General features: G+C 47.4%; 2 protein-coding genes across 2 annotated transcripts in view; one reads left to right on the top strand and one right to left on the bottom strand.

The window, feature by feature from the left end:
- The window catches only part of LOC103457075 (unconventional myosin-VI-like), a 30,595-nt gene extending 26,747 nt beyond the window's left edge, over positions 1-3,848 (top strand). Inside the window, exons 32-35 of the mRNA XM_008397002.2 lie at positions 579-682; positions 1,291-1,422; positions 2,348-2,563; positions 3,071-3,848. Coding sequence (XP_008395224.1) covers positions 579-682; positions 1,291-1,422; positions 2,348-2,563; positions 3,071-3,270 — 652 coding nt within the window. The 3' untranslated portion in view covers positions 3,271-3,848. The remainder of the gene's footprint in view (positions 1-578; positions 683-1,290; positions 1,423-2,347; positions 2,564-3,070) is intronic.
- A 1,455-nt stretch (positions 3,849-5,303) lies between these two features.
- Positions 5,304-23,168, bottom strand: part of impg1a (interphotoreceptor matrix proteoglycan 1a) — a 21,255-nt gene continuing 3,390 nt past the window's right edge. The window contains exons 3-17 of the mRNA XM_008397018.2: positions 22,059-22,225; positions 21,342-21,379; positions 21,148-21,191; positions 20,840-20,958; positions 20,079-20,228; positions 18,131-18,189; positions 17,754-17,774; positions 11,551-11,732; positions 11,351-11,403; positions 8,850-11,202; positions 8,128-8,654; positions 7,341-7,551; positions 6,604-6,811; positions 5,873-5,953; positions 5,304-5,751 (exon numbers count right to left, since the gene is read on the bottom strand). Coding sequence (XP_008395240.1) covers positions 5,914-5,953; positions 6,604-6,811; positions 7,341-7,551; positions 8,128-8,654; positions 8,850-11,202; positions 11,351-11,403; positions 11,551-11,732; positions 17,754-17,774; positions 18,131-18,189; positions 20,079-20,228; positions 20,840-20,958; positions 21,148-21,191; positions 21,342-21,379; positions 22,059-22,225 — 4,172 coding nt within the window. The 3' untranslated portion in view covers positions 5,304-5,751; positions 5,873-5,913. The remainder of the gene's footprint in view (positions 5,752-5,872; positions 5,954-6,603; positions 6,812-7,340; positions 7,552-8,127; positions 8,655-8,849; positions 11,203-11,350; positions 11,404-11,550; positions 11,733-17,753; positions 17,775-18,130; positions 18,190-20,078; positions 20,229-20,839; positions 20,959-21,147; positions 21,192-21,341; positions 21,380-22,058; positions 22,226-23,168) is intronic.

Genomic DNA, 23,168 nt, shown 5'->3' with positions numbered 1-23,168 from the left:
GGTTCTACTGGTTCTACTGGTTCTACTGGGTTCTACTGGTTCTACTGGTTCTATCTGGGCTCTACTGGTTCTACTGGGTTCTACTGGTTCTACTGGGTTCCACTGGTTCTACTGGGCTCTGTGGTTCTACTGCATGCAGTTCTTTCTCCTCTCCTCCACTTGGTGTGTTTCTGACCCGTAACCCTGTTCTGTTTGTAGAACTGGACTCTGGTTCCACCTTTGAGCTCCTGATGGAGTGGAGTTCACTGGGAGTTCACTGGGAGTTCTGGGAGTTCTGGGGCTCCTGAAGACCACAGTGTTGATCCAGAGACTAGAAGGTCCTAGGAGCAGATAGTCCTGATCCGGTTCTTGGTCCAGATCCGGTTCCAGAGAGAACCAGAACCTTTTGGACCCGGTCAGAACTTCTGCTGGTCCAGAACGCTGGACTTCTCTTTGGACCAGTACCGAGATAAGAACCAGTTTCAGTGGAAAACTCTCAGTGAACTCGGCTCCTCAGGTGGATCTTTGGCGTTCCTCCTCCTCCTCACCTGCACGTCTTCGTCTCACTTCCTGTTTCCTGTCTCTGCTTCCTGTCCCAGAGGGCCGCAGGTTCAGGCCAACAAAGCTGCTGCCAACGCCAAAAAGTTTGAGTTGAGCAAGTGGAAGTACGCCGAGCTGCGAGACGCCATCAACACGTCCTGTGGTGAGTGACCCGGATCTGGGATTAGGATTAGATCTGGATCCAGGTTCATGTTTAGATCCAGATTGACGTTCCGATCTAGTTCTGGGTCCATCAGCTCGTCCTGTGGTGAACAACTCAGACCCAGAAGTTACTGGATAATATGGCAAGGAGCGGGGCTGAGGGCTGAGGGCGGGGCTTCCAGTTGAGGGTGGTGGTTCCGGGGGGCGGGGCTTCCGGCAAAGGGTGGTGGTTCCGGGGGGCGGGGCTACTAAACTCTCAGATCAGTTTTCAGAATCTAATTTAAAGTATTAAACGGTCAGAACCAACAGCATTGGGTCGGTGTTGACTTAGTTCTTTGGGTCGAGGTTTGGGCTGTTTCAGGGTTGGTGAGCAGCTGAAGAGACGATGAAACTTAGGGAGGGTCCAGTCTGCTGGTTCTGTTGGGTCCAGAGTGCTGGTTCTGTTGGGTCCAGTCTGCTGGTTCTGTTGGGTCCAGACTGCATTATGGATCGGATCTGTCATGTTAATAAATTCTAAATGAAACCCAGTGACCCTCCCTGAGTGGGTGGGCCCAACAGAAGCGGGTTCCGGGTCAGAACCGGGTCCTGACCCGTCCTCCTCTCCCTCAGACATCGAGCTGCTGGCGGCCTGCAGGGAGGAGTTCCACCGGCGGCTGAAGGTGTACCACGCCTGGAAGGCCCGGAACAAGAAGAGGAACGCCGAGGCGGATCACCGGGCGCCGCGCTCCGTCATGGAATACGGTATGATGCTTCTGTTCTGGTTCTGAACCGGTTCTGGTTTCACCAGCTCCTCAGATGTTCAGCTGAAGGTTCTGTTGGTCAGGAAACATCAGAACCTTCTAGCCACTTGAAGGTTCTGATCCAACTAGTTTCCTCAGAGATTCTGGTTCTGAACAGGAAGTTCTGATGTGCAGAACTTCCTGTTTCTGTCCCAAACAGGAAATGGATTTATGTCAGACTTTCAAAATAAAGCTCCTGTGCTTCTGCAGGTTCTGGTTCAGTGTCAGGACCAGAACCTGTCAGACACATTTGGGTCGGGAAGAATCGTCTTCATCCTGTGTCTCCGTGTTTCAGACATTCCATCTGCAGCCAGAGAAACACGTAAGTTCTGTAGAACCCGGCTAACCTCCACTAACTTGCTGGTTCTGCTCCTAACTGGGCCTACTGGGACCGCTGGTTCTGCTTCTAGTTGCTCTGCTTCATAGAGGGGGGGTGCAGGGTCTCTGGTCTCCATGGCGACCAGACATGGCTCATCAGAACCAGAACTTGGCTGGACCTCTGTGTTCAGATCCTGGTCAGAGAGGTACTGGTTCTGATCTGTCGTCCTGCTGGAGGAAGATGTTCTGGTGGTACCGGTCCACACTGGGTCCAGAACCCGAACAGAACCTGAGTGGATCCAGCAGGGAGGGAAAGTCCTGTTGGACGCATCTCAGGTTCTGGTTTTTGACTCTGCTCCATCAGTGAAGTTCTGATCCAGCTGGATTTGGACCTGCTGGTTCTGAAGAACCTTTTCTGATTTTTCCCACATTCTGGATCTTCTGGTTCTGGGTCTCGAAGCGGCCTGTAGGTCCCAATAGCCTGGGCCGTCTGGTTCCGGTCCAGTTGGTTCTTGTTCTGGTCCATCTCCATGTCCTGTTGCCTCTAATGTCTCTCGTCCAATCAGCAGCCCAGCAGAGCTTGGCCCCGCCCCTCCCGGCGCGGCAGCAGGACCTGTCAGCCAATCGGCAGCAGCGTTACTTCCGCATCCCGTTCATCCGGCCGGCGGAGCCGTTCAAGGAGCCGCAGCAGAAGAAGGGCTGGTGGTACGCCCACTTCGACGGCGCCTGGATCGCCCGACAGATGGAGCTGCACCCCGACAAGCACCCCATCCTGCTGGTGGCAGGTCAGTGGGCGGGGCTAACGGGGTCACGACCTGCAGGGTGAACGGCAGCATTCATGATTTGCGATTTATCGGTAACAACATCGGTAAATGAAACTGGGCCGATTTGACTAGCCGATATTTCTATACATGTTGTTGCTGGTGGTTTCTGGGGTTGGGGCTTGGTGATGCAACAAAGGATTGTGGGTAGGTGAGCTGAAGTGAGGCACCTTTATATGGAGTGAAGCATGCTAGCATAATTAGCAGCTACATTTAGCAACCGGTTCCAGTCAGAGATGCTCTGTTCTGTTTCTAGTTGCTGCAGCAACGCCCCCTTCAGCAGATGACGCCCTGGGCTTCCACCTACTGGTTCTATGTTGCCGATTTCTAAAATTGGTCCTACAGATGAATGTGACCCGGTTTTCCAGAAGGGAATTTAAATCTGTAGGAACAAAGACCTTTTGTCTGTTTATAGGAACTCGGGGACGTTTGGACCGCTGGTTCTGTCTAATGGTTCTGGTTCTGCTGCAGGGAAGGACGACATGGAGATGTGCGAGCTGAGCCTGGAGGAAACGGGTCTGTCCCGGAAGCGCGGAGCGGAGATTCTGCCCCGGCAGTTCGAGGAGATCTGGGAGCGCTGCGGCGGCGTGCAGTACCTGCGCAGCGCCATCGAGAGCCGCCAGGCGCGCCCCACGTACGCCACCGCGATGCTGCAGAGCCTGCTGAAGTGACGGGGCGCGCCGCCGCTCCCGACCTGCAGGAGGCGCTAATCCCACTAGCCAATTTTAACGTCTGCAGGCTAACGGAGGCTAACATGCTAACTCAGGCTAACAGGCTAGCCGCTGCAGTCGGACCTCCACACCTGGAATATCTCGTTCCTCTAATCATGCATTCCTGATTTATTCCGATGAAGCGTTTCCCACCCGGCAGCGGCCCGATGACCCGGTCCGGTCGGTTCTGCTGGGCCGGAGCGGCGGCATGAGGCGGAGCCGCTCCTCATCCTGATTGATGCTCGTTTCCGTTCTGGCCGAATGTTTTCCAGACGTGATTGATTTGTTGAATGAATCTCGTTTTTCCCTGTTTCTGTTTGATTTGGGAATGTTGTATCCTGGAGCGGCTCTGACATCACTTCCTGTTTGAAAAGGAAAATGAAACGATTATGCAACAGCTGAGAACGGAAGCTCCGGGATCTGCTTCCTCCTGGACTGACGCTCCGGAGCGGATCGACCGGAAAACGAGTTTATTTTTGGGAGAAAGTTTCTACTTTTGTGGTTCCGAATGAGAAGCAATAAAATATGCAGGAATCAAACCGGCAACTTGTCTGTTCTCTGCTGGAAACCCGCAGAATGAACCGGGTCAGAACCGGCAGGTCCAAACGGCATCGACATCCAGCCTGAACTGGGCCGTCGGGTCGGCATGTTGATGCTGTTGGGAAAGGAACCGGAACCGGTCCAGGAGGTTCTGATCCGCTTCTCTGACTGGTTGAATAAAGTGTTTCCTGTTCTACTTCCTGGTTCTCCTTCCTCCCCAAACAAGCTGAAAAACAAATACTCAACATTTCAAACAGAAATAAAAGGTCCAGTTTGAGTCACCACGCAGAACCAGAACCAGAACCCAGCGGCTGCTTTCATTATCATCCAGGAAATAAAACGGAAACCATCAAAAGAGGAAGCTAATTCTGTCCTGGTCCAGATAAACTGACCCAGTCGGGTCCAAACCTCAGAATCAGCTGTGGACCAGTAGCATCTGGCCAGCTGCTGAACTATTTGGACCCGTCCCATCAGGTCCTCTGGACCAGAACCATCTTACTAAAGTTTAGTTCGGTTCAAAAACAGGTTTAATTCTGATGGTTGGAGTATCATAGCAGAGGTTCTGTTCAGGTTCTGGTCTCCAGTACTGCATCAGCTGAAATGTTGAACAAGATAAGAAACGGCGATGGAGGCGAACACGAAAAGCAGGAGTCGATAAAGGTTCTGGAGACCCAGCTTTTATTTTGGTAGTCCACTTCCTGTTGGTGAGTGAATTAGCATACGAGCTAAAAATTTAGCTCAGATAAACGGAGAGCTTCAATCTAAATATTTAGCTTCAGTTTAAATATTTGACTATCTCAGACCAAATATTTAGCTTGAATCTGATATTTCTGAATAAATAACAGTGAAAAGTGGAACCTTTGTTTATTATGTCGGACAGGCTAAAGCTAACACTTGATTTGACGGGGTGGCATAAGACTGACATGACGCTGTCATGAACATGGAGTCTTTATGACTGTTGTCATTAATGACACTTGATGACGACAGTCATAGACATTCATAAAGACGCCTTCATGTTCATGACGTCATGTCAGTTTCATGCACACCGTCAAACAAAGTGTTACCAGGCTAAATAACCCAAATCACTGCTGCTAGCTTCCAACAGCTGCTCAAACAGGAAGTCATTGACCAGGTGGAATCAGTCTGGTTTGTTCCCTAGACGGCAGCTGCAGCGCCACCATCTGGTCATCACAGGAAGCAGTCCCTGTTCCGTTTATGAGATCCAACTAAATAGTAGTGACCTTTAACCTCCCAGGTAATATTCACGCTGAGCTTTCTGTAAATAAAGCAAAAGTAGATCTTTGGGTCTAGCGCCTTCATGCATCAGCAACCTGATCTTTGACCTCTTTTCCTGGTTGGATCGGATGTTAGCCTGAATACTATTGGGTGCCTAGAGGGTGATGGGCGTTCGGGGTCATCTCTAGGGTCGTCTCCGGGGTGATGGGCGTTCGGGGTCATNGGGCGTTCGGGGTCATCTCTAGGGTCGTCTCCGGGGTGATGGGCGTTCGGGGTCATCTCTAGGGTCGTCTCCGGGGTGATGGGCGTTCGGGGTTTTGTCCAAGGAAGTTAAAGGTCAGTTCTCCAGGAAGCGGGATATGGAAGAGGAAGTTGTTCTCAGACTTTGAAGATCTACGTTTTGGGACAGAACATAGTCTGGTCTTCAACTGGGTCGCCAACAGAACTCAGATCCCAAACCCAGCAGAACTGGGTCAGAACGGCTGAAAACAAGACAATCGAGGTTCTGCAATGGCCTAGTCAAAGTCCGGGCCTAAACCCAACTGTGATGGACCTTCAGCTGAAGTCGACCAGCTGCAGACCCGATGTCCCAATCCATCAAACGGGCTCATCGGTTCTGACCCGATTCAGTCGGGTCGATGCTGATCCTCTGAAGCTCTGGTGAGTCTGCAGGAACAGGAAGACCCAGTTAGAGGAAGAACAGCTGGCTTGGGTTCTGGTTCTACCACTGGGGGGCGCCAAGGAGGCCGCAGCACCCTCATCAGAACCGACCCACCAGAATCAGTACCTTTTCACGTTCTCTGGTCCCGTCCGATCCAACGCGTCTTCCTACCTGGTCAGGCCGGACCGCTGAGATCCGCCTCTGGGTCTGAAAGACAGGAAGCAGCAACCAGGTGAGCAACCAGCTGATGGTTGCTGGTTGCTCACCTGGTTGCTGGTTGCTCACCTGGTTGCTCAGCAGATGGTTGAGCCTTACATGCATAAAGGTGAGTTAACCTTCATGCATGTAAAATTTGTTTCTATGGCAACCATCTCAGCCATTAAGGTAAAAACAACACAGAAACTGACAAAATGTAGCAGTGTAGTTAAAGTCCTGTTGCTATGGTAACGATTCTAGATCTGGTTCAGGAGTCGGTGGCGTTCCTGCAGCGCAGCAACAGAACCTGAAAGGTCCGATCTCCACCAGAACCACCAGCTGGTCTCAACCCAGCTGACCAAGCTGGAGAGGTTCTGTCGGGTACTTTTTTGGTTTTGCTGGTCCTATTGGGTTCTGCTGGGTTGTGTCTGGTTCTGTTGGTTCTGACCCAAACGGACAGAAAGTGGACCTGGTTCTCAGTGTCTGACAAGTTGTTCTTGTTTCTGAGAACAACGACCCGAAGAGAGACCAAGGTCAACTTGTTACTGGCATCATGACCTTTGACCTGATGGTCAGTACCTGAGAAAAACACCAAACTCTGACCAAACAGAAGAGCCGGCTGCAGTTTGGCCCAGTTTAGGTGAATCGGACCTCTCTGGTACCTGCACTCGGCTCCTCGGCCTGGAACCACGTGACAGTCCCCGTCTGGACAGAACTCGGGCTGCAGCTCACAGACGCTCCGACAGGACCGGTTCTGTTGAGCCAGGAAGCCCGGTTCGCAGTGGCACTGGGCCTCCTGGGTCCGGTGGTCAACCACGCAGTGGGATGAGTCTCCGCAGGCCAGGAACCGGCACGGATCGGCCCGATCAGCTGCAGACAGGAGGACAGAACACAACAGTCAGGTTCTAACCAGTCAGAACATCGCTCATCTGGTTCTGGTTCTGAGAGTCTGGTTCTGCTGACCAGGAACAAAGAATCACTTTAAATCTGACTTTTATCTCAACAGGAAGGTCCAAATGTTCGGCTTCCCGAAGCAGAACTTAGAATTCCAAATCCAAACCTTGTGGGTTCTGACCCAATCCCTGCTTCAAACCAAAACAGGTCAAGCTTTCCAAATACATTGTCAGTACAACAGAACCGTCAGAACCGAGAAGCTGGGCTTCCTGAGCTTCTCAACAGAACCTCAGGCTGAGGTCCGGTCCGGTTCCAGGTCAGAAAGCTGGTTCCTCTGGGTTTCTGTGGAAACACTGATGAACCCAGAAAAAAGTCCAGTTTTCTGAACTAAGCCAGGTAAAGTTCTACTGAGCGGTTCGGTCAGTAGACAGCGTTCAGGTAGGTAACCCCTGGTTCAGTTCTGACCGTCCCAGAATGGAATGACCCCTGACCTCTGACCCCTCACCTGGCTCCACGTCCAGCGAGCTGCGGTCGATCTGGAGCCTCCTGGCGGGGGAACAGAACCGCTCCAGCAGGCAGCGGACGGCCTCGGTGACGTTGTAGGGCACGGAGCGGGAGAAGCGCATCTTGCTGTTGACCACCACGCTGCCCTTCCTGAAGTTCAGGATCTCCAGTTTCCTGAAGCCCGTCAGGTTGGCCTGCAGGTACGGCAGCAGCTGCAGCGGCAAGCGCAGGCGTAGGTTAGAGACATGGGAGGAAAGCAGCAGCAGCAGCTAATAACCAGCTAGCAGCAGCTATGAGCCGCCGCTGGCTCTCAGCTCATCGCTCCTGGGCAGAGAAGTGATTCCGTTTCTGGATTTCTGCTGCATTAATCTACCATCAGCTTCATAGAGAGCCTGAATGTGAGGCACCTCAGTAATTAGCTCATATTTATTCATATATTGGACTTGACCATGACTGCACATGCTGTAGAAATCTAATAAAGAAAAAGGTTTTAATGAGACGCCCTGGTCAGAACCTTCTGGACCGCCTTAAAGGCCAGGATGGAGTTTTGGATGGATTCTCTTCGGAATCATTTCTCCAGCTCTCCTGCTTTTAGACATCACTAAATGTTTTAGGAGCAAGAAACTTCTCCAGCATTTTCACTAACAGGGGAAAGCCCTGGGAGAGACCACAGCCTTCATGTTATCTGCTGAAAGTTTCACCTCTCTCTCCACCCTGAGTTCTGGAAACATTTCGTAATTTCTCCATCTTTTCCAGTCGGACCTTTAGGTTTCTGTGGTTCTACTCACCACATCTAGAAGAGTGTTCTCCAGGGTTCTGTACTCTGCTGAGGTGTTGTTGAAAAGGTCTTCAGAGAAGTCCATGTTGGTGAGGCGCAGGCTGAAGAACACCACCAGCTCCTGCCTGTTGCTGGCGGTGGTCATGGTGGGCGTGGTCAAGTATCTTAGAGGAGCGGCATCTTCCTCTGCTGCAGAGGTCAGATCACTGGCAGGGTCCACTGACTCCTTACTGGGAGTGTTGCTCTGGTCCAGTTCCTCAGAAAACTCCTCCCCACCTGGAGAGGCGGTGAGGCTTTCAGGATCTGCCGTTTCCACCTGGGGAGCAACAGGTGGTTCTGGTTCACTTCTGTCCTCAGAGTCCTCAGTCGGGCCAGGTGTTGGTACTTGAACCAGGTCGACAGCAGATGGAGGTGCAGGAAGGGCTTCTGAGACTGGGCTACGAGTTACAAACATTTCTTCTTCTTGTGTCTTTGATGAAGAGTTATCTGTCGATCCAGAATCCTCTGACTGAACCTCTGGCTCTGCATCTGCTGCGGCTAGGAAATGGTAAAAATAACAGAATGAGTCTGGAACAAACTACCAAAGCTGTCTAAATTCTACTAAAAGTACCTTCTGTAACATCTAGACCCTCCAACATCTGCTCAAGGTAGTTAATGATGGAAGATCAACTTTCCTCAAGGAGCTCATGTTGAATCTTAAAGCTTGATAACCTAAACAATAGTTGACGTTACCTGAGACAGATGTTGCTGCTTCAATGGGTAGATCAGTCTGGACAGGTTCTGGTATTCTGAAGGCACTGGCTTCTCTCTCCACCTCTATGTTGGTTCTATCAACGTCCTCTGTGATTGGGTAGATGAGTCCTGGTACGATGGGTAGATTATCTTCCGCTGATGGGTTGAGTTCATCAGAACCATCCAGTGGCTCTTCCCCCACTACCTGAACACTATCCTCTCTGTAGTGAAGTTCTTCCATGCTTTCCAAAGTCTGGAGGATTTTGATTGACTCAATAGCTGGTTCTGTAGAATCTCTCTTTGTTTCTGGCTCTATGACCTCCTCTTCTGGTTCTGGACCTTTAGGTAAGTCTGGTAAGAAGTCCAATCGGTCTTTGTCTGGTTCTGATACTGTCTCCAGTTCTGGACTTTTTGAGTCACCTATGGCTTCAGTCTTCTCTGAAGAAGGTTCTGGCTGTGCAATGTCCACCAGCCTCTCATCAAGTGAGGCAACTACAACCATTTCATCCTCAAAATCTGCATTAGCAATTTCAGTGACATCTTCTGTTTGAAGCTTCACCACATGGACTGATTTGTCTCTAACTCCTTCTCTATCCAACTCAGGAACTGCTTCCTGTGGTTCAGAAACTCTATCAGCAACTCCACCCATGTTGTCGTTCTCCTCCGTAACTTTGGGAACCTTTTGCTCTGTAACTTTGAACACAGTTTCCTCAGCATCTTCAGGGACCATGTCCTGTGTAACTTTAGTAACACTTTCTTCTGAGCGCTCAGGAAACCTATCTTCTATATGTTTGGGAACTCTCTCTTCCTCGGTGACCCTGGGAACGGTTTCCTTGGTGACTTCAGGAACTCTGTCCTCCATAAATATGGGAACCCTTTCCTCTGTGACATCAGGACCCTTTTCTTCAGGGACTTCAGCTAACGTTTCTTTCAGAACTTCATGACCAGGTCTCTCTAAAACTTTTTCATCTTTGGAGTCAACAAGCACCACCTCTTCCTCTTTTTCTGGGACCTCCACCAGATTTTCCTCTAGTTGAGGAATTAAAAGCGACACCTCAATTACTTTTTCTATCTGTTCTTCTTCTAGTTCTGTAACTTCAACTATTCCTTTTTCTGGTTGCAAAATGTTGACACCGTCTTCTACACCTTGCTCTGTGAAAACCTCAGGTTTGGTATCATCAGAGTCCGTCTCTGGAAGCAGTTCTTCTGGTTCAACAAGGTCCTTCTCTGTAATAAGAACCACAGGTTCTGGCTCTGTAACTTCGTCCTGACTTTCGACAATCGACTGTTTCTTTGTCTCTGATGCTTTAGTTGGATCTTTTTCTTGCATTGAAACATCCACTACTTCTTTGTCCATTAGTAACACTTGTTGAACTTCTTGGTGTGGCTCTGAAACTTCAGGTGCTTCTGTCTCTGAAGTGTCAGGTGTTGTGGCTGGATTTGAAATGTCAACTACTTCCGTGATAAACTCTGATGGCTTTTCTTCTTTTTCTGGCACTGAGACTTCAAATGTTGCTTCACCTGACTCTGACATTTCAACTGCAACTTCACCTGGTTCTGAGACTTCTACTTTCTCAAGGTTTGGCCTTAAAACCTCCAGAATGACTGTATCTTCCTCTGGCTCTAGCAGTTCTACTTCAGTTTGCAAACTTCTAACATCCTGTGATTCTTGGTCCATAACGTCACTTGGTTCAGGTTTTGAAAAACCTAAATCTAGCTTTTCTTCATGTGGAAGAGCGTTGATGTCTTCTTCCTCTTTAGGGATCCATGCTGGCTCTGTGGATGGCTGGTCTGTGAGGTCTGCAGGTTTGAAACTTGGAGTTGTGATTTCCGACAGCTCCTTATTGCCAATGGCTGCAGTGAATACAATCTGAGCTGTTGGTTTAAACACAGGACTTTCTCCCTCTTTTTCAACAGGACTGAGGTCTTCCTCTGATATCAGGTTAGGAGACGAAGTGACAAATGGATCGTCCGCCTCCCCCTGAAGAAGCAGCGTTGGGGTTGGGATGTAGACGCGCACAAGTTCCCCCGTTTCATCCTGATGAATGGTTTCAATCTCATGTGTGATGATGAGCAATTCCTCTTCCTCTTGTTCCTGGCTCGACAGCTCTGGTTCAATCATGTAAATTTCTTCTGAATCATCAGTAATGTCCTCTGAAGCCGGGGGATCATCACTGATCAGTGCCATCCCATCAGTCACCGTGATCATCTCGCCATGTGAGACAGTGGTGGAGTCCAGCAGGGTTACAAGGTCATTTTCCTTCTCCTTCGAGGTGAGAGGAGGATGAAGTTTATTCACCTCAGGCTCAGGGGTGAAGACTTTAAACTCATTGTGGGAATCAGGTTCACTGGGCTGTGAACACACAGATGCACCATTATGATGATTTTAGTTTCATTTGGTTATTTACTCCAGAATCTTATTCTAGTCTCTCAAGTATGCCGTCCTTGTGACACAGCAATTAGACTATAAATGCCAGATGAGCTGCAGCTGAAGCTCTTACCTCATCCATCTCTTCAGCTGCAGATGACGTTGGTGTTGGGAGGATGATAACTTCTGGAAAATAAATGTTCGTCAATGCAGGAGCAGAAACTGCTGAAGGTTCAAGGTCTTCTTTAAACATAAATTCATTAACTCCAAGAGCTGGAGGTTCAATTCAGAGCCTGTGACCGGAAGAATCAGCGGTCTGCGTCAGAGCAGTACCTGGCTGGAAGTTCAGGGAGTCCAGGTCGACTGGCAGAGAAGCTTTCTCCTGTAAAGCCTTGACCAACATATCTCTGAGTCCAGAGTCAGCAGAGGCCTCTGGTTCTCTGGTTGTCTCTGAGGTTGCGTGATGGATGTTGTTCTCAAAGACCACAGAGTAGTGGACCGAGATTCCTTCAGCCCTGAAATACAAAACAACCCTCAGATCTGGCGGTACAAGTCCAACTTGGTCCCACATCTTAGTACTTTACTGATTTTATCTCAAATGTTTCTTCTTCTATAAAGCACAGATGGACTAATCTGTGTTTGTTTATAATGTAAACCAGGGATCTGCAACCATCCGTCGTGTTCCTGGTCCAACACACCTGAACCAAATAACTGGATTGTTCCCTCAGGTCAGTGTGGTTCTCCTGCTGATGCCCTGATCATTGGACTCGGGTGTGTTGAAGCACAGACACGACCAAAGTTTTCAGAAGCCTCCAGGCCTGGAGTTAAAGACCTGTGATGTAAACATCCTCCCAAAGCAGCTGACTGCTAGTAACACTGTGTCACAAAGGACAATGTCTCTGATTAGACAGGCGTCCTTTGAGGAGCTGCTGTTTGCTCTGCAGAGATCTTATATGAACTAATGTTCTGCATTCAGGCTCAGTGAATCACCAGCTGACACAACCTGCGTATGGTTCGTTCATTGTTTTTTGTTTTAAAATAAAATTGCAAAAACAAAATAAGCTTTTTTTTTTTCTTCCGTTTTTAAAACCTAAATCTAAAAAGTGCAAAATCGAATTAATAGAAAATCAACAGAGTTTGAGTTTTGCTTACGGTTGTTGTTTTAATATGTAGCGATACCGGAAATGAAGCAAGTTGCCAAAGAAGAATAATTTACAGTGGATGAAGACGGCATAAAAACAAACCATTGCTAAATAATAGGCAATGGCTGCATTGATTATCGAACCTTTTGAGGGAGGAAAAACTCACTGAAATCAGCAATGCTTTGCTTCGCCATGTGTACATTACCGCCACCTACTGGTAACTGAAAAAGTTATATGCCAAGAGTCCAGGTCTTCATTTCCGGTTCCGCCATAAGGTCCCGTTGAATTAACAACAAAATAAAAGCTTATCTTTGGTTTAACCATTGCAGTTAAAAAACAAAAACAAAAACAAAAAACCCATGCTTGTTTTGTTTTTGTAATTTTATTTTGAAATGAAAAAAACAAAGAACGAACCATACACGGATTTGACATCTAAGGCTATTTTCACACCGGACAGTCCGGCAGACTCGGTTCGATTGGGGACCAAATCTGCAACATTTGTTACATTTCCAGCTGCTGTAGTCCGCATTCACACTGCACCGAGTCTAACGATTCAAACTAACTGGAAACCTGTTCCCCCTGTCACCTGTGGGGGCGCTGCACCAAGAACCACTGAAGACACAAAACCTCTGAAGAAGACCAGCGCAACTTCCTCCTTCACAAAAAGTAAACACAAACGGAGCAGTGCCAGATTTTAGAGGCTGTAGGATTCATATACATAACTGGTTTGGTCATCGCCTGTTAGCCGCTAACGTTAGCGCCGCTCCATGGCGAGTCTGTCCGCTAAACCGGCTGTTCCAACGCGGGACGAGCAGGAATCTGTCACAAAATGACCGCAGCGCCTTCATTTCTATAAACATGGCTTAAAGTGAAGCTGAGGACATGGCTGATGTTTGTAAGTATTCTCCATTAATATAAATCTATAAACAGTTTGGTTTCTATCAAGACGCAAGAGAGGACTAAGGAAATTGTTCATTTATATTGGTGAATAATTTAATATTACATAATTGCCGCTGTTGTTAATTTGCTGCTGCGGTCGGACAACAACTTCCAATATGTAAGCTAAGCTTCACCGTTAGCCTCCATTTTTACTTCCGCAAACACTGAACTCTTCTTCTTCTTATGGCGGTTGGGAGCGTAGACATAACATAAAGATGGCCGCTCATGGCCGCCACGGCCTACACCCTACGGCGTTGACGTCACATCTCCAGGAGCTAATGCGGCTCACTTGTTTCCGCTCTGAGTTACCATGACAACTAGAAAAGACTGAGTCGTATTTCAGATGCAAAGAAAGCAACACTATGAACATTGTTGTCTTCCTAATATAACGGGCTTTTAAGTTTTCATTAATTTCCAAACAATCCGGTACAGATGAACATAAACTTGCGCTATATGCGGACGATTTATTAGTATTTATTTCTCAACCATTTAAATCTTTTCCATCTTTACTGACATGYCTTGGGTCATACAGCTCAGTTTCTGGTTACAAAATCAGTTATTCCAAGAGTGAAGCGTTTCCACTTAATATGACAAAGCAGGAGACACAATTACTTCCTGGTTCATTTAAATGGTGCCCAGATGGTTTTACATACCTTGGCATTAATATTAGCTCATCGTATGAGCAGATTTACCAAAAGAATTACACGTCATTAATAAATAAAACTAAAGCGGAACTGGAACGATGGACTGATCTCCCACTGTCTTTGATTGGTAGAGTTAATACAATTAAAATGTCTATATTACCTAAATGTATTTATTTATTTCAATGTGTCCCCTTAAAAGTACCAATGACATTTTTTAAAGATTTGGATAAAGCAATATCTGTATTTTTATGGCAAAAGAAAGTCCCAAGAGTTAAGCTTTTYACTTTACAGGCACCTTATGCTAAAGGTGGATTAAATCTCCCAAATTTCAGAGTGTATTACTTGGCCTCTCAGTTCCGTATACTATGGATGTGGATGCATTCAAATGGTAACGATGTTAGGTGGATCTCAATTGAACAACAAGAACTAAAATCCACATCACTATCAATTGTCCCCTTTCTGGGTTCTAAAAAACAACTCTCTAAAATCACATCAAATCCTTTAATTTTAGCTACCTTTAATGCATGGCTTCAACTACATGCYCKCTTAAATCTAAACATWGAATTTTTGGTTAAGGCTCCACTTATAGGTAACCCTAACATTCCTCAGCCTATAGCAGRTGGTATATTACAAACTTGGGTCAGAAAAGGCATTAKATTAGTTGGCGATCTTTATACCAACAATGTCTTTGCYAGCTTTAGTCAATTATCTGAATTTTATGACYTACATAGGCACAATTACTTCAAATATTTGCAGATCAGACACTGGATTAAGAGCCAAACAGAGATATTCCCAAATAAACCAGARGAAACTCTACTTGAAACATGTTTATTAGATACTAAACGTACCACCACAAAAGGACTTATTTCCTGTGTTTACAAAATTGTTCTTGATTACTTACCAGTTTATGAAAACAAAATAAAATCTAAATGGGAGTCAGATTTAAACTGCAAATATGATGACAAAAACTGGAGTAGATTGCTAAATTCATCTCAAACAAWATTGATATCAACTAAGCATAGACAAATTCAATTTAATATTTTGCACCGCATATATTATACCCCATACAGGTTGAATAAACTGAATGCCAACATCACTGACAAATGTCAAAGGTGTAAAATRTGTGTAGGGGATCTTCTTCATATGCTTTGGAGTTGTATACACTTGCAAACCTATTGGAATAATGTAATTCAGATATCATCAGCAGTTTGTGAACTTTCTTTAGATGCTGATCCCAAGATTTGGATACTTGGGGATCTTATGTCCTTGAAATTGTATCCTTGCAAGAAATACTTTGTTTTGTTAGCATCATCTGCAGCACAAAAGTGTATACTTAAAAATTGGAAAGCTATGGAGCCTCCAAACCAGAAACATTGGATCAATGAACTGTTGTCATACTGTAATCCTGAAAAAATGTCTCACTCAATACGGGGGACATGAGTTAAGTTCAACCAGATTTGGATTCAGTTTCTGGACCTTCTAACCAGATTAGACCTGAGAGACTGATATGTATTGATTTTCACTGTCTTATTTCAATTCTTATGTTTAATTTTTCCTCAATATTTTTGTTGAATTTCTTTTCTCTTGACTTTAGCCTTTCAAAAATATGTTATGTGATAAATTATATTACTGTATATGTTCTTACATGGAGAGAGTGGGTGGGGTGGGTTTTATTTTTGAAGTGTTTTCACACACACACAAAAAAAACAAAAAAACAGAAGGTAGTATTGTACATTTGATGTAGATTTTGTATGGATTAACCTTCTGAATAAAAATATCTATACAAACAAAAAAAGAATTTCCAAACAATCCTGAATTAAGATGGCGGCTTGTAAATATCCGTCGCTACCAGCTAAAGCTAACGCTAACAGCACAGTTTGCAGCTAAAACTACGGGGAGACGGATGGTGAATAAAGATCCTGAGTTATTTCCATGGAGTCGCTTCTGTATTCAGCCTGAAACCGTTTATGGGAACCAGAGAGCCGAGCCACTGATCCGCCTGAACATCCTGCTGTAAACACCGAACTGTCTGAGCTCTGAACAGGAAACAGGTAATAAAACTAGATAACATTAAGAAACACGGCCATGTTTTTCTAAAAGCAGCAGCTCTGAACCTGAACAGCTGAACCAGATCTGACTCCAGAGCTGCTGCTGTTGAGCTAAGAGGCTTTTAGCTCCGTCAGGCTGCGGGAGCCGAAAGCCCGAACCGGAACCGGAACCTCTGACACTAACGACAATAAAATAAGATAAAAACATTATCCGTTAGAATGTTTAGATACTTAAATAGCACATTTTTACAAGAACAATGTCCGAGAATATTGCCTACTAGCATAAGCTAAAGCTAATGTTAGCCACACAGTTTAAGTAAAACTCTCCTTCGTGTCAGTGGATGTATAACCAGGCTACATCCTAAAACCCTCCTCCAGTTCACTTGTTGGGGCTTCGGATCGATGTTCAAACCTTAGCCAAGCCCTGAAAGCACCTAGTATAAAATGATATTTGTATTGGATCGAAACAATCGAGCCGCATTTCCCCGAACGCGGAAGCTGAGGTGCAAAGAGCCCATTGTCGCTGACGAGATTTATGGCGGCCATCTTGGAGCGGGCGGCCATCTTGGAGCGGTCCACCGCTCCACTCAGCTTATGTGTTTAGCAGCACAATGACGTATCAGCGCGTTTAATCGAGCACGTGCCCCTTTTGGTCAATTTTTATTTTATTTTTTATTTTTTGGTATTATTATTTCCTAAGCCTCTTCTGACACATAATAACATGTACTAAAATATTTGTTTTTTGTTAAGGTTTTGTTTTGTACAACATAATAAGCCATCCGGTCACCTTGTTACCTTTGACCTTTTGCCCATGACCCAGTTGCCTCTCGCAGTGAGATGAGGCGGCTAACTGGAGCTCAGCGTAGCGAACGTTCCAGATTACAGATCAGTKTTTGGTGAATAAAGTGGAGACTTGCTGCTTGTCAGATGACGGAAAACGTTGAAGTATCGTTTCTGCTTCAGCTCGGAGTCGCGGTTTAAGCAGAGAGGTAATGAAATACAACAGACACTGACAGGCCTCTGCGTCTGACTTTCTCTCTGGATTGTTAATGGTTTCTCTCCCAGATTGAGTCTAGAGCCAGATCATTTCACTGCTGTGTTTTTGTTGAGAACTGAGCTTCTCTCTACGGGAGAGCCCAAATCATTTGGGTCGCTTGTTTCCACGATGTCATTCGGTTGTGACCCAAAGCTCATGACCGTAGATGAGGGTAGGAACGTAGACTGGCTGGTAAATGGAGAGCTTCGCCTTTTGACTTGGCTCTGTGTTCACCATGACGGACCGGTACAGCGCCCCCTGCACTGCAGATGCTGCAACAGTCTGCCTGTCCATCTCCCGCTCTGTCCCTCCTTCATGAACCCAGAGATACTTAAACTCCTCCACTTGGAACAGGACCTTTTACCCTAACCTTGGAGAAGGCATTCTACCCTTTTCTAGCCTAAAGACCCTAACACACACACACACACACACACACACACACACACACACACACACACACACACACACACACACACACACACACACACACACACACCAGTATCAGCAGGAGTAGATGACGGATATTAGCAAGGCTTTGTTTAGAGAGTTTTTCTCTGGTCACCATGGAGACCGAGAGCAGACATTTGTTTCTCCTTGACTTAAATATTTAGACTGACCCCACCTGATGCCCCTGGGAGGTCAGGTGGGGTTCCAGTGTTCCCCAGTTTGGACTGGACCAGGTGGAATGGATTTACTAGAACACGCAAACAGGAACCAGTTTACATACCTGTCAGGTTCCAGCGTCTCACTGGCAGGAGAAGAAGAAGAAGAGCGTTAGAGGAAGAGGAGTGTCCCTAGCCTTCATCAGACACTCTACAGAAGGATGTAAGGCCTGAGACCAGACAACCCAGACCAGAACCAGACTGGAGGTCTTACTGGGTCGGACCAGAAACAAACAGTACTGTGTTTTGTTTCTGTTAGTCTCCATGGCAACGCCTTTGAACCCCAACATCACATACTGCTAGCAGGTCAGGAATAAATGATTTAGGCCCAACTGGCTGGCAGGTGAAGGTTCTGGCTGGTTCTGGTCTGAAATTATTCTGTTGAGTTGCTGCTCAGAGGGTTTTGAACCAGCAACTCTTTCCTCGGAGGCCGCAGGCGTACCGGATCCCCAGAACGCTGACGGCTTTGAAGCCCGGCAATCGGTCGAAGACGAGCCGCATCTGCAGAGAGAAGAGCTGCAGTGAGTCGGGTCGACCTGCAGCGACGGGTTCGTCCCCCGCTGTCACGGCGACAGCAGCAGCGACGGGTTCATCCCCCGCTGTCACGGCGACAGCAGCATGAATGGAAACGCCCTGGAGTCCGTCTTCGGTGGCGCTAAGCACCTCGGCGCTCGTATGACATAATCGTCCTGCGGCGCATGGCGTGCAGCTCCTGCTGCTTCAGGGAAGAACCAACGTAGAGGGACTTAACTCCCCAGCGGGCCTCTCATTGAGGAGGGAAGGACAATACGGTAAAACGACAGTAATGGCCCTGACCTTTGACCCCTGCAGAGTAAGCTCCTTTCCTGAGCCGACAGCTGCTTTTAGATTCACAGCAGATTATCTAACACAGCGGGTTTAACCAGAGCTGATTCAGTCATAGACTAAAGTACTGGCATCCTGAAAACCCACAGTCACTGAGACACCTGGAAACACCTGGAAACACCTGGAAACACCTGGAAACACCTGGAGACAGAAAACAAACCAACAAGAGTCATATGCTACCCTAAATGTAGAATCGTATGAACCCTTTAGCTGTTACCGAAACATCTGGAGAAGGCACCTTGAGACACCTGTCCAGGTGTGGACCAGGACACCTGAGGACAGGTGCAGTTGTCTCACCTGCTGTTAATGGAATCGTCTGGTTGCCTCCAAAGGTGGAGACGTTATATTTTCAGGTTCCATCATTTTGTCAGTTCATTAGTTTATTTCTGCCCAGCAGCTTCCTGATAGCGTCGCGGCTAGTTAATTACTGCTAGTTCTGATTGGCTGTTTCTGACTGAGCAGAGTAATGGACCTCACCAAGCTCCGCCCAGAAACGCCCTCGAAACTCCCACATGGCTGCATGTCTCACAAACAAAGCCTCGCCGTGCTTAGCTTCTATGTAAACATGGCGTCTTTCATTTCGACTGACTGCAGAGTATTTCTCAGTCGATTAGTTTAGCATTTCTGCCGGATTTTCACAAAATATCAGCCACGACAAGGAAACCAACAAGTTCATGTCGTCTTTTTTGGACGACATCAAGRTGTTTTAGCCACRCGATGCCTCYAACATTGTGCAGCTAAATGCTACCAGTCCAGGAGGAAAACAGCAGATCCTCAGACCCTCAGCATAAATATAGACAAGATCACTGATGGCTGTTGTTCTTGGAAGGCTGGGTGAGTCGGNGAGGAAAACAGCAGATCCTCAGACCCTCAGCATAAATATAGACAAGATCACTGATGGCTGTTGTTCTTGGAAGGCTGGGTGAGTCGGGCATTCATGGTTTAGAGGGTTCGAATGTGCTTAGGACTGATACACGGTGCTCGGTGCTAGCATGGCTAACACGATTACTGTTTAGTAAAAGCTAGCGTGGCTAACACGATTACAGTTTAGTAAAAGCTAGCGTGGCTAACACGATTACAGTTTAGTAAAAGCTAGCGTGGCTAACACGATTACAGTTCAGTAAAAGCTAGCGTGGCTAACACGATTACAGTTCAGTAAAAGCTATTATGCAGAGCAGGGAGGAGATCGATTCTTTTTTCAGAGATTATCTGTCTCATGTTAGGACAGCGAAAGTTTTAATACGTATGTAAAATGTATTTATTTTTTAGGTTAGATGCTGCAGCTTTAAACAGAGGTTCGGTGTGAGAGTCACTACCAGGTGGAGCAGAAGCGTCAAATATTACTACCTGTCAGTGGCGCAACTACACAGTATTCAGGTGGATGCGAAAACATAAATCGGCGGCCGATCGATCAGCACACCTCTAGTTTCAAGTTGTTTCAGTGACTGTACTGCTCCTCAGACATTAGTGGGGTGCCGACAGTTTTAACTGAACGGGTTGACCGGGAGAAGCTGCATGGGGCCCACCTGGTCCTGCAGGTGCGTCGCCAGGTCCAGGTACTCCGGTGAGTCCGGTTCGCCCAGCAGCTGCCTGTAGCCCGGGTCCAGCAGGCTGACACTGAACTGCACCGTGTGGACCTCAGGACCCTCGGGAACCAGGTTGGGCAGCTCCGGGTCCTGCAAATCAGACGGACAGCAAAGGGTCACACCCTGCGGCGCTGCACCTGCAGCCTTCACCTGGAGGACAGAGTCACTTCCTGTTTTAAATCAGCCACTTCCTGTTTTAAATCAGTCACTTCCTGTTTTAAATCAGTCACTTCCTGTTTTAAATCAGAGCTTCCTGAAGGCGAACCTCCAGGAAATTCACCTTCAGCAGGTAAAAAGCCATCAGACCCAACAGACCAGATCTGGGTGGAAAGATTTCTGACCATTTCAGTGTTCAGATATTTTCTGACGTTTTGTGACGTTCTCAGGTTCTGGATCTGTTCTGAGGTTCGGACCTGGTTGTCTATCCAAACCAGAACCGGTTCAGCTTGTCTTCATCTCTCCAGAGGAAAGGGATCCAGAACGCTGATGAACATGAAAACACAGATTATGTTCATCTGGTTTTAGTTTGATCAGCTGTTGGACCGGTTCCGGTTCCGACCGGTTCCGACTCGTTCCACCTGAATCTCTGACTCTCCGTTTCCTGTCTGTCATGTTTAAGACGCATCTCAAAGCAGCAACAGCTCTGGCCCAGTGGTACCGCCCGGACGGGTCTGGACGGTTCCACCGGGTCCATTTGGTACCTCTTGGTCGGGTCCAGCCGGTCCGGTGTGGTCCATTACCGGACTGGGCGGGGCAGCAGAGGTGATGATGATGATGGCAGGTGGAGGCGATGAAGACGTGCTGGGCGGAGCTTCAGAACCTGCAGACCAGAACCAGAACCGACCCGATTCAAACTTTAATCTGCAGCAGTTTATCTCCTAGTTTGATTTTTAACAGAATAATTTTCATAAGAAAATCTTGACCCCAGGGGTCACGACCTCACTCAGCTCCTGTGTTCGTTCAATCCCATCATGCAACTGGAGGAAAGTAACTGGGATCGGGTTCCTACCTGGGAGTTCTGGGGTCTTCTGTGTTGCTGCCGGAGTCACCGCTCTGCAAAACAATCCAAAACCATTTCAGGACCAGGGTTCTCAACCTGCAGCTCCGCAACCACGTGTGGGCCGTTAGCCTGCAGAAAGCGGCCCTGATAGCCTCCAGCAGGTGGACAGTCCCTGTCCCCGACCTCCTGTCCCCCTGTCTCACCGTGTCTCTGGTCGTCTCTCTCTGCGGTTCTTCATCCTCTGAAACAGGCAGAACAGAAACCAGTCAGTCGTTTCTCTGGAAACCTGCTGATTGTTCTCTGATCAGTTCTCTGATAAGTGATTATTGGCTTTTCTTGGTCAGTTCATTCGTGAATCAGTTCATTCATGAATCAGTTCATTCATGAATCAGTTCATTGAACTGAAGCCAGTTTGACCTCCAGCCATGTAGAGACAGAAGCCTGATCCAGACTGCTTTTCATTCAGTCAGACGTTTTCTCTGCAGCTGACCTTTGACCTCAGACACCGCTCAGCCTCAGCAGCTTTTAGTCGCCATCAGACACTGCAGGGTCAGAGGTCAGACTGTTTGAAGATGAGAACAGCCTGAGCTGCAGGTGCAGGAGATGCAAATGTTTCATTAACGTCTGAACAGCAGCAGCATCACGCTGGCTGACCTCCTGACCCCCTGACCCCCTGACCCCCTGACCTCCTGACCTCTCCTGCAGTGAGTTCAGGTGACTGGCGGGTCCTCCAGTGGAAGCTGCTTCATGCTGATAATTTCTGTCTGGATCATTTTAAACGTTTACTGCTGAGTTACATCCAGAGCCTTTCTGCTGTTTTATGATCCGATTCAGAAAAACAAACCAGAAGAAAAGCACCGACTTCCTGATCGGCCGGATTCTGGGATCTGAACTCTGACTGCAGCAGCTGCAGCTTGTACCCTGTGGATCAGGCCGATGTGCTCCTCCGAGCTGCTGAAGTTCCTGGCGATGTCAGAGATGCAGAGCGCCTCCTGCTGGCAGCTGCGGACCCACGCCTGGTATTCCCACGTCCCGGGAATTCTGTCCAGGAAGATCCGGAACGCTTCCCACACGGCCTCCTGACAGACTGAGCGGAGAACAGAACAACCAATGAGAACCTTTCCTCAGGTTGGAGTCACCTGGGTTCCTGGGGGTCGCTATGGCAACCATGTGGTAACAAGGAGGTGAAAAACAAAGTAATATTTCTGTTTTGACGTACACAACATTTATTTATTATTATTATTATTATTATTATGCTTCACTGTTAAGGAACTCAGAGAGTAAATCAGCGGTTCCGATCGTTGCTCGGTTCCGATCGTTGCTCGGTTCCGATCGTTGCTCGGTTCTGATCGTTGCTAACCCTAACCAGTCATCCAGAATAACTTCCTGTTTGCAGACAGATCCCTGGAATAAACTGTAAAAGACCAGCAGCTGCTGCAGCGCATGGAGGACGGAGCTGCAGCAGCAGCAGCAGCAGCAGCTGCAGCACCGTCAGCCCCTCCTCACCGTTGGTCTCACTCAGGTTCAGGTTCAGGTTCAGGTTCAGGTTCAGGTTCAGCTGCTCACAGCACCAGCAGCAACAGAAAGCTCAGATTTCTAAATGGATTTTTCCATCAATTCTGGTCAAAGCTCCACAGATAAATCTAATTTTAATTCATAATAATAATTAGCCTGAATTAAACAAGCTGGTTGGTAACAGTCAGTTAAAAATCTACCTGAATAAAGATCATGTATTCATATACATTAATTTAATGTATTCATATCAGCTCCAGGCCGATATGAATCATTTAATTTAATAAATTTCTGTTTCACACGTTCGCAGAACTTGAGGAGGAAAAGATTGTGGCTGGTTCTGGTGAGGCCGGCGGTTCTGCAGGGAAAAACCCGTTTCTGGTTCCAGAACCCGAAAAGCTGCAATCAGCTGCTGGGAGACCACCTGCTGAGACAGACCCCACATCAGAGCATCACCGCTAGCCTGGTTAGCTCTCAGTTAGCCTGGTTAGCTCTCAGTTAGCCTGGTTAGCTCTCAG

This window comes from Poecilia reticulata, linkage group LG21, assembly GCF_000633615.1.
Source record: "Poecilia reticulata strain Guanapo linkage group LG21, Guppy_female_1.0+MT, whole genome shotgun sequence".
NCBI lineage: Eukaryota > Metazoa > Chordata > Actinopteri > Cyprinodontiformes > Poeciliidae > Poecilia > Poecilia reticulata.
This window is presented reverse-complemented; position numbering and strand designations above follow the sequence as displayed.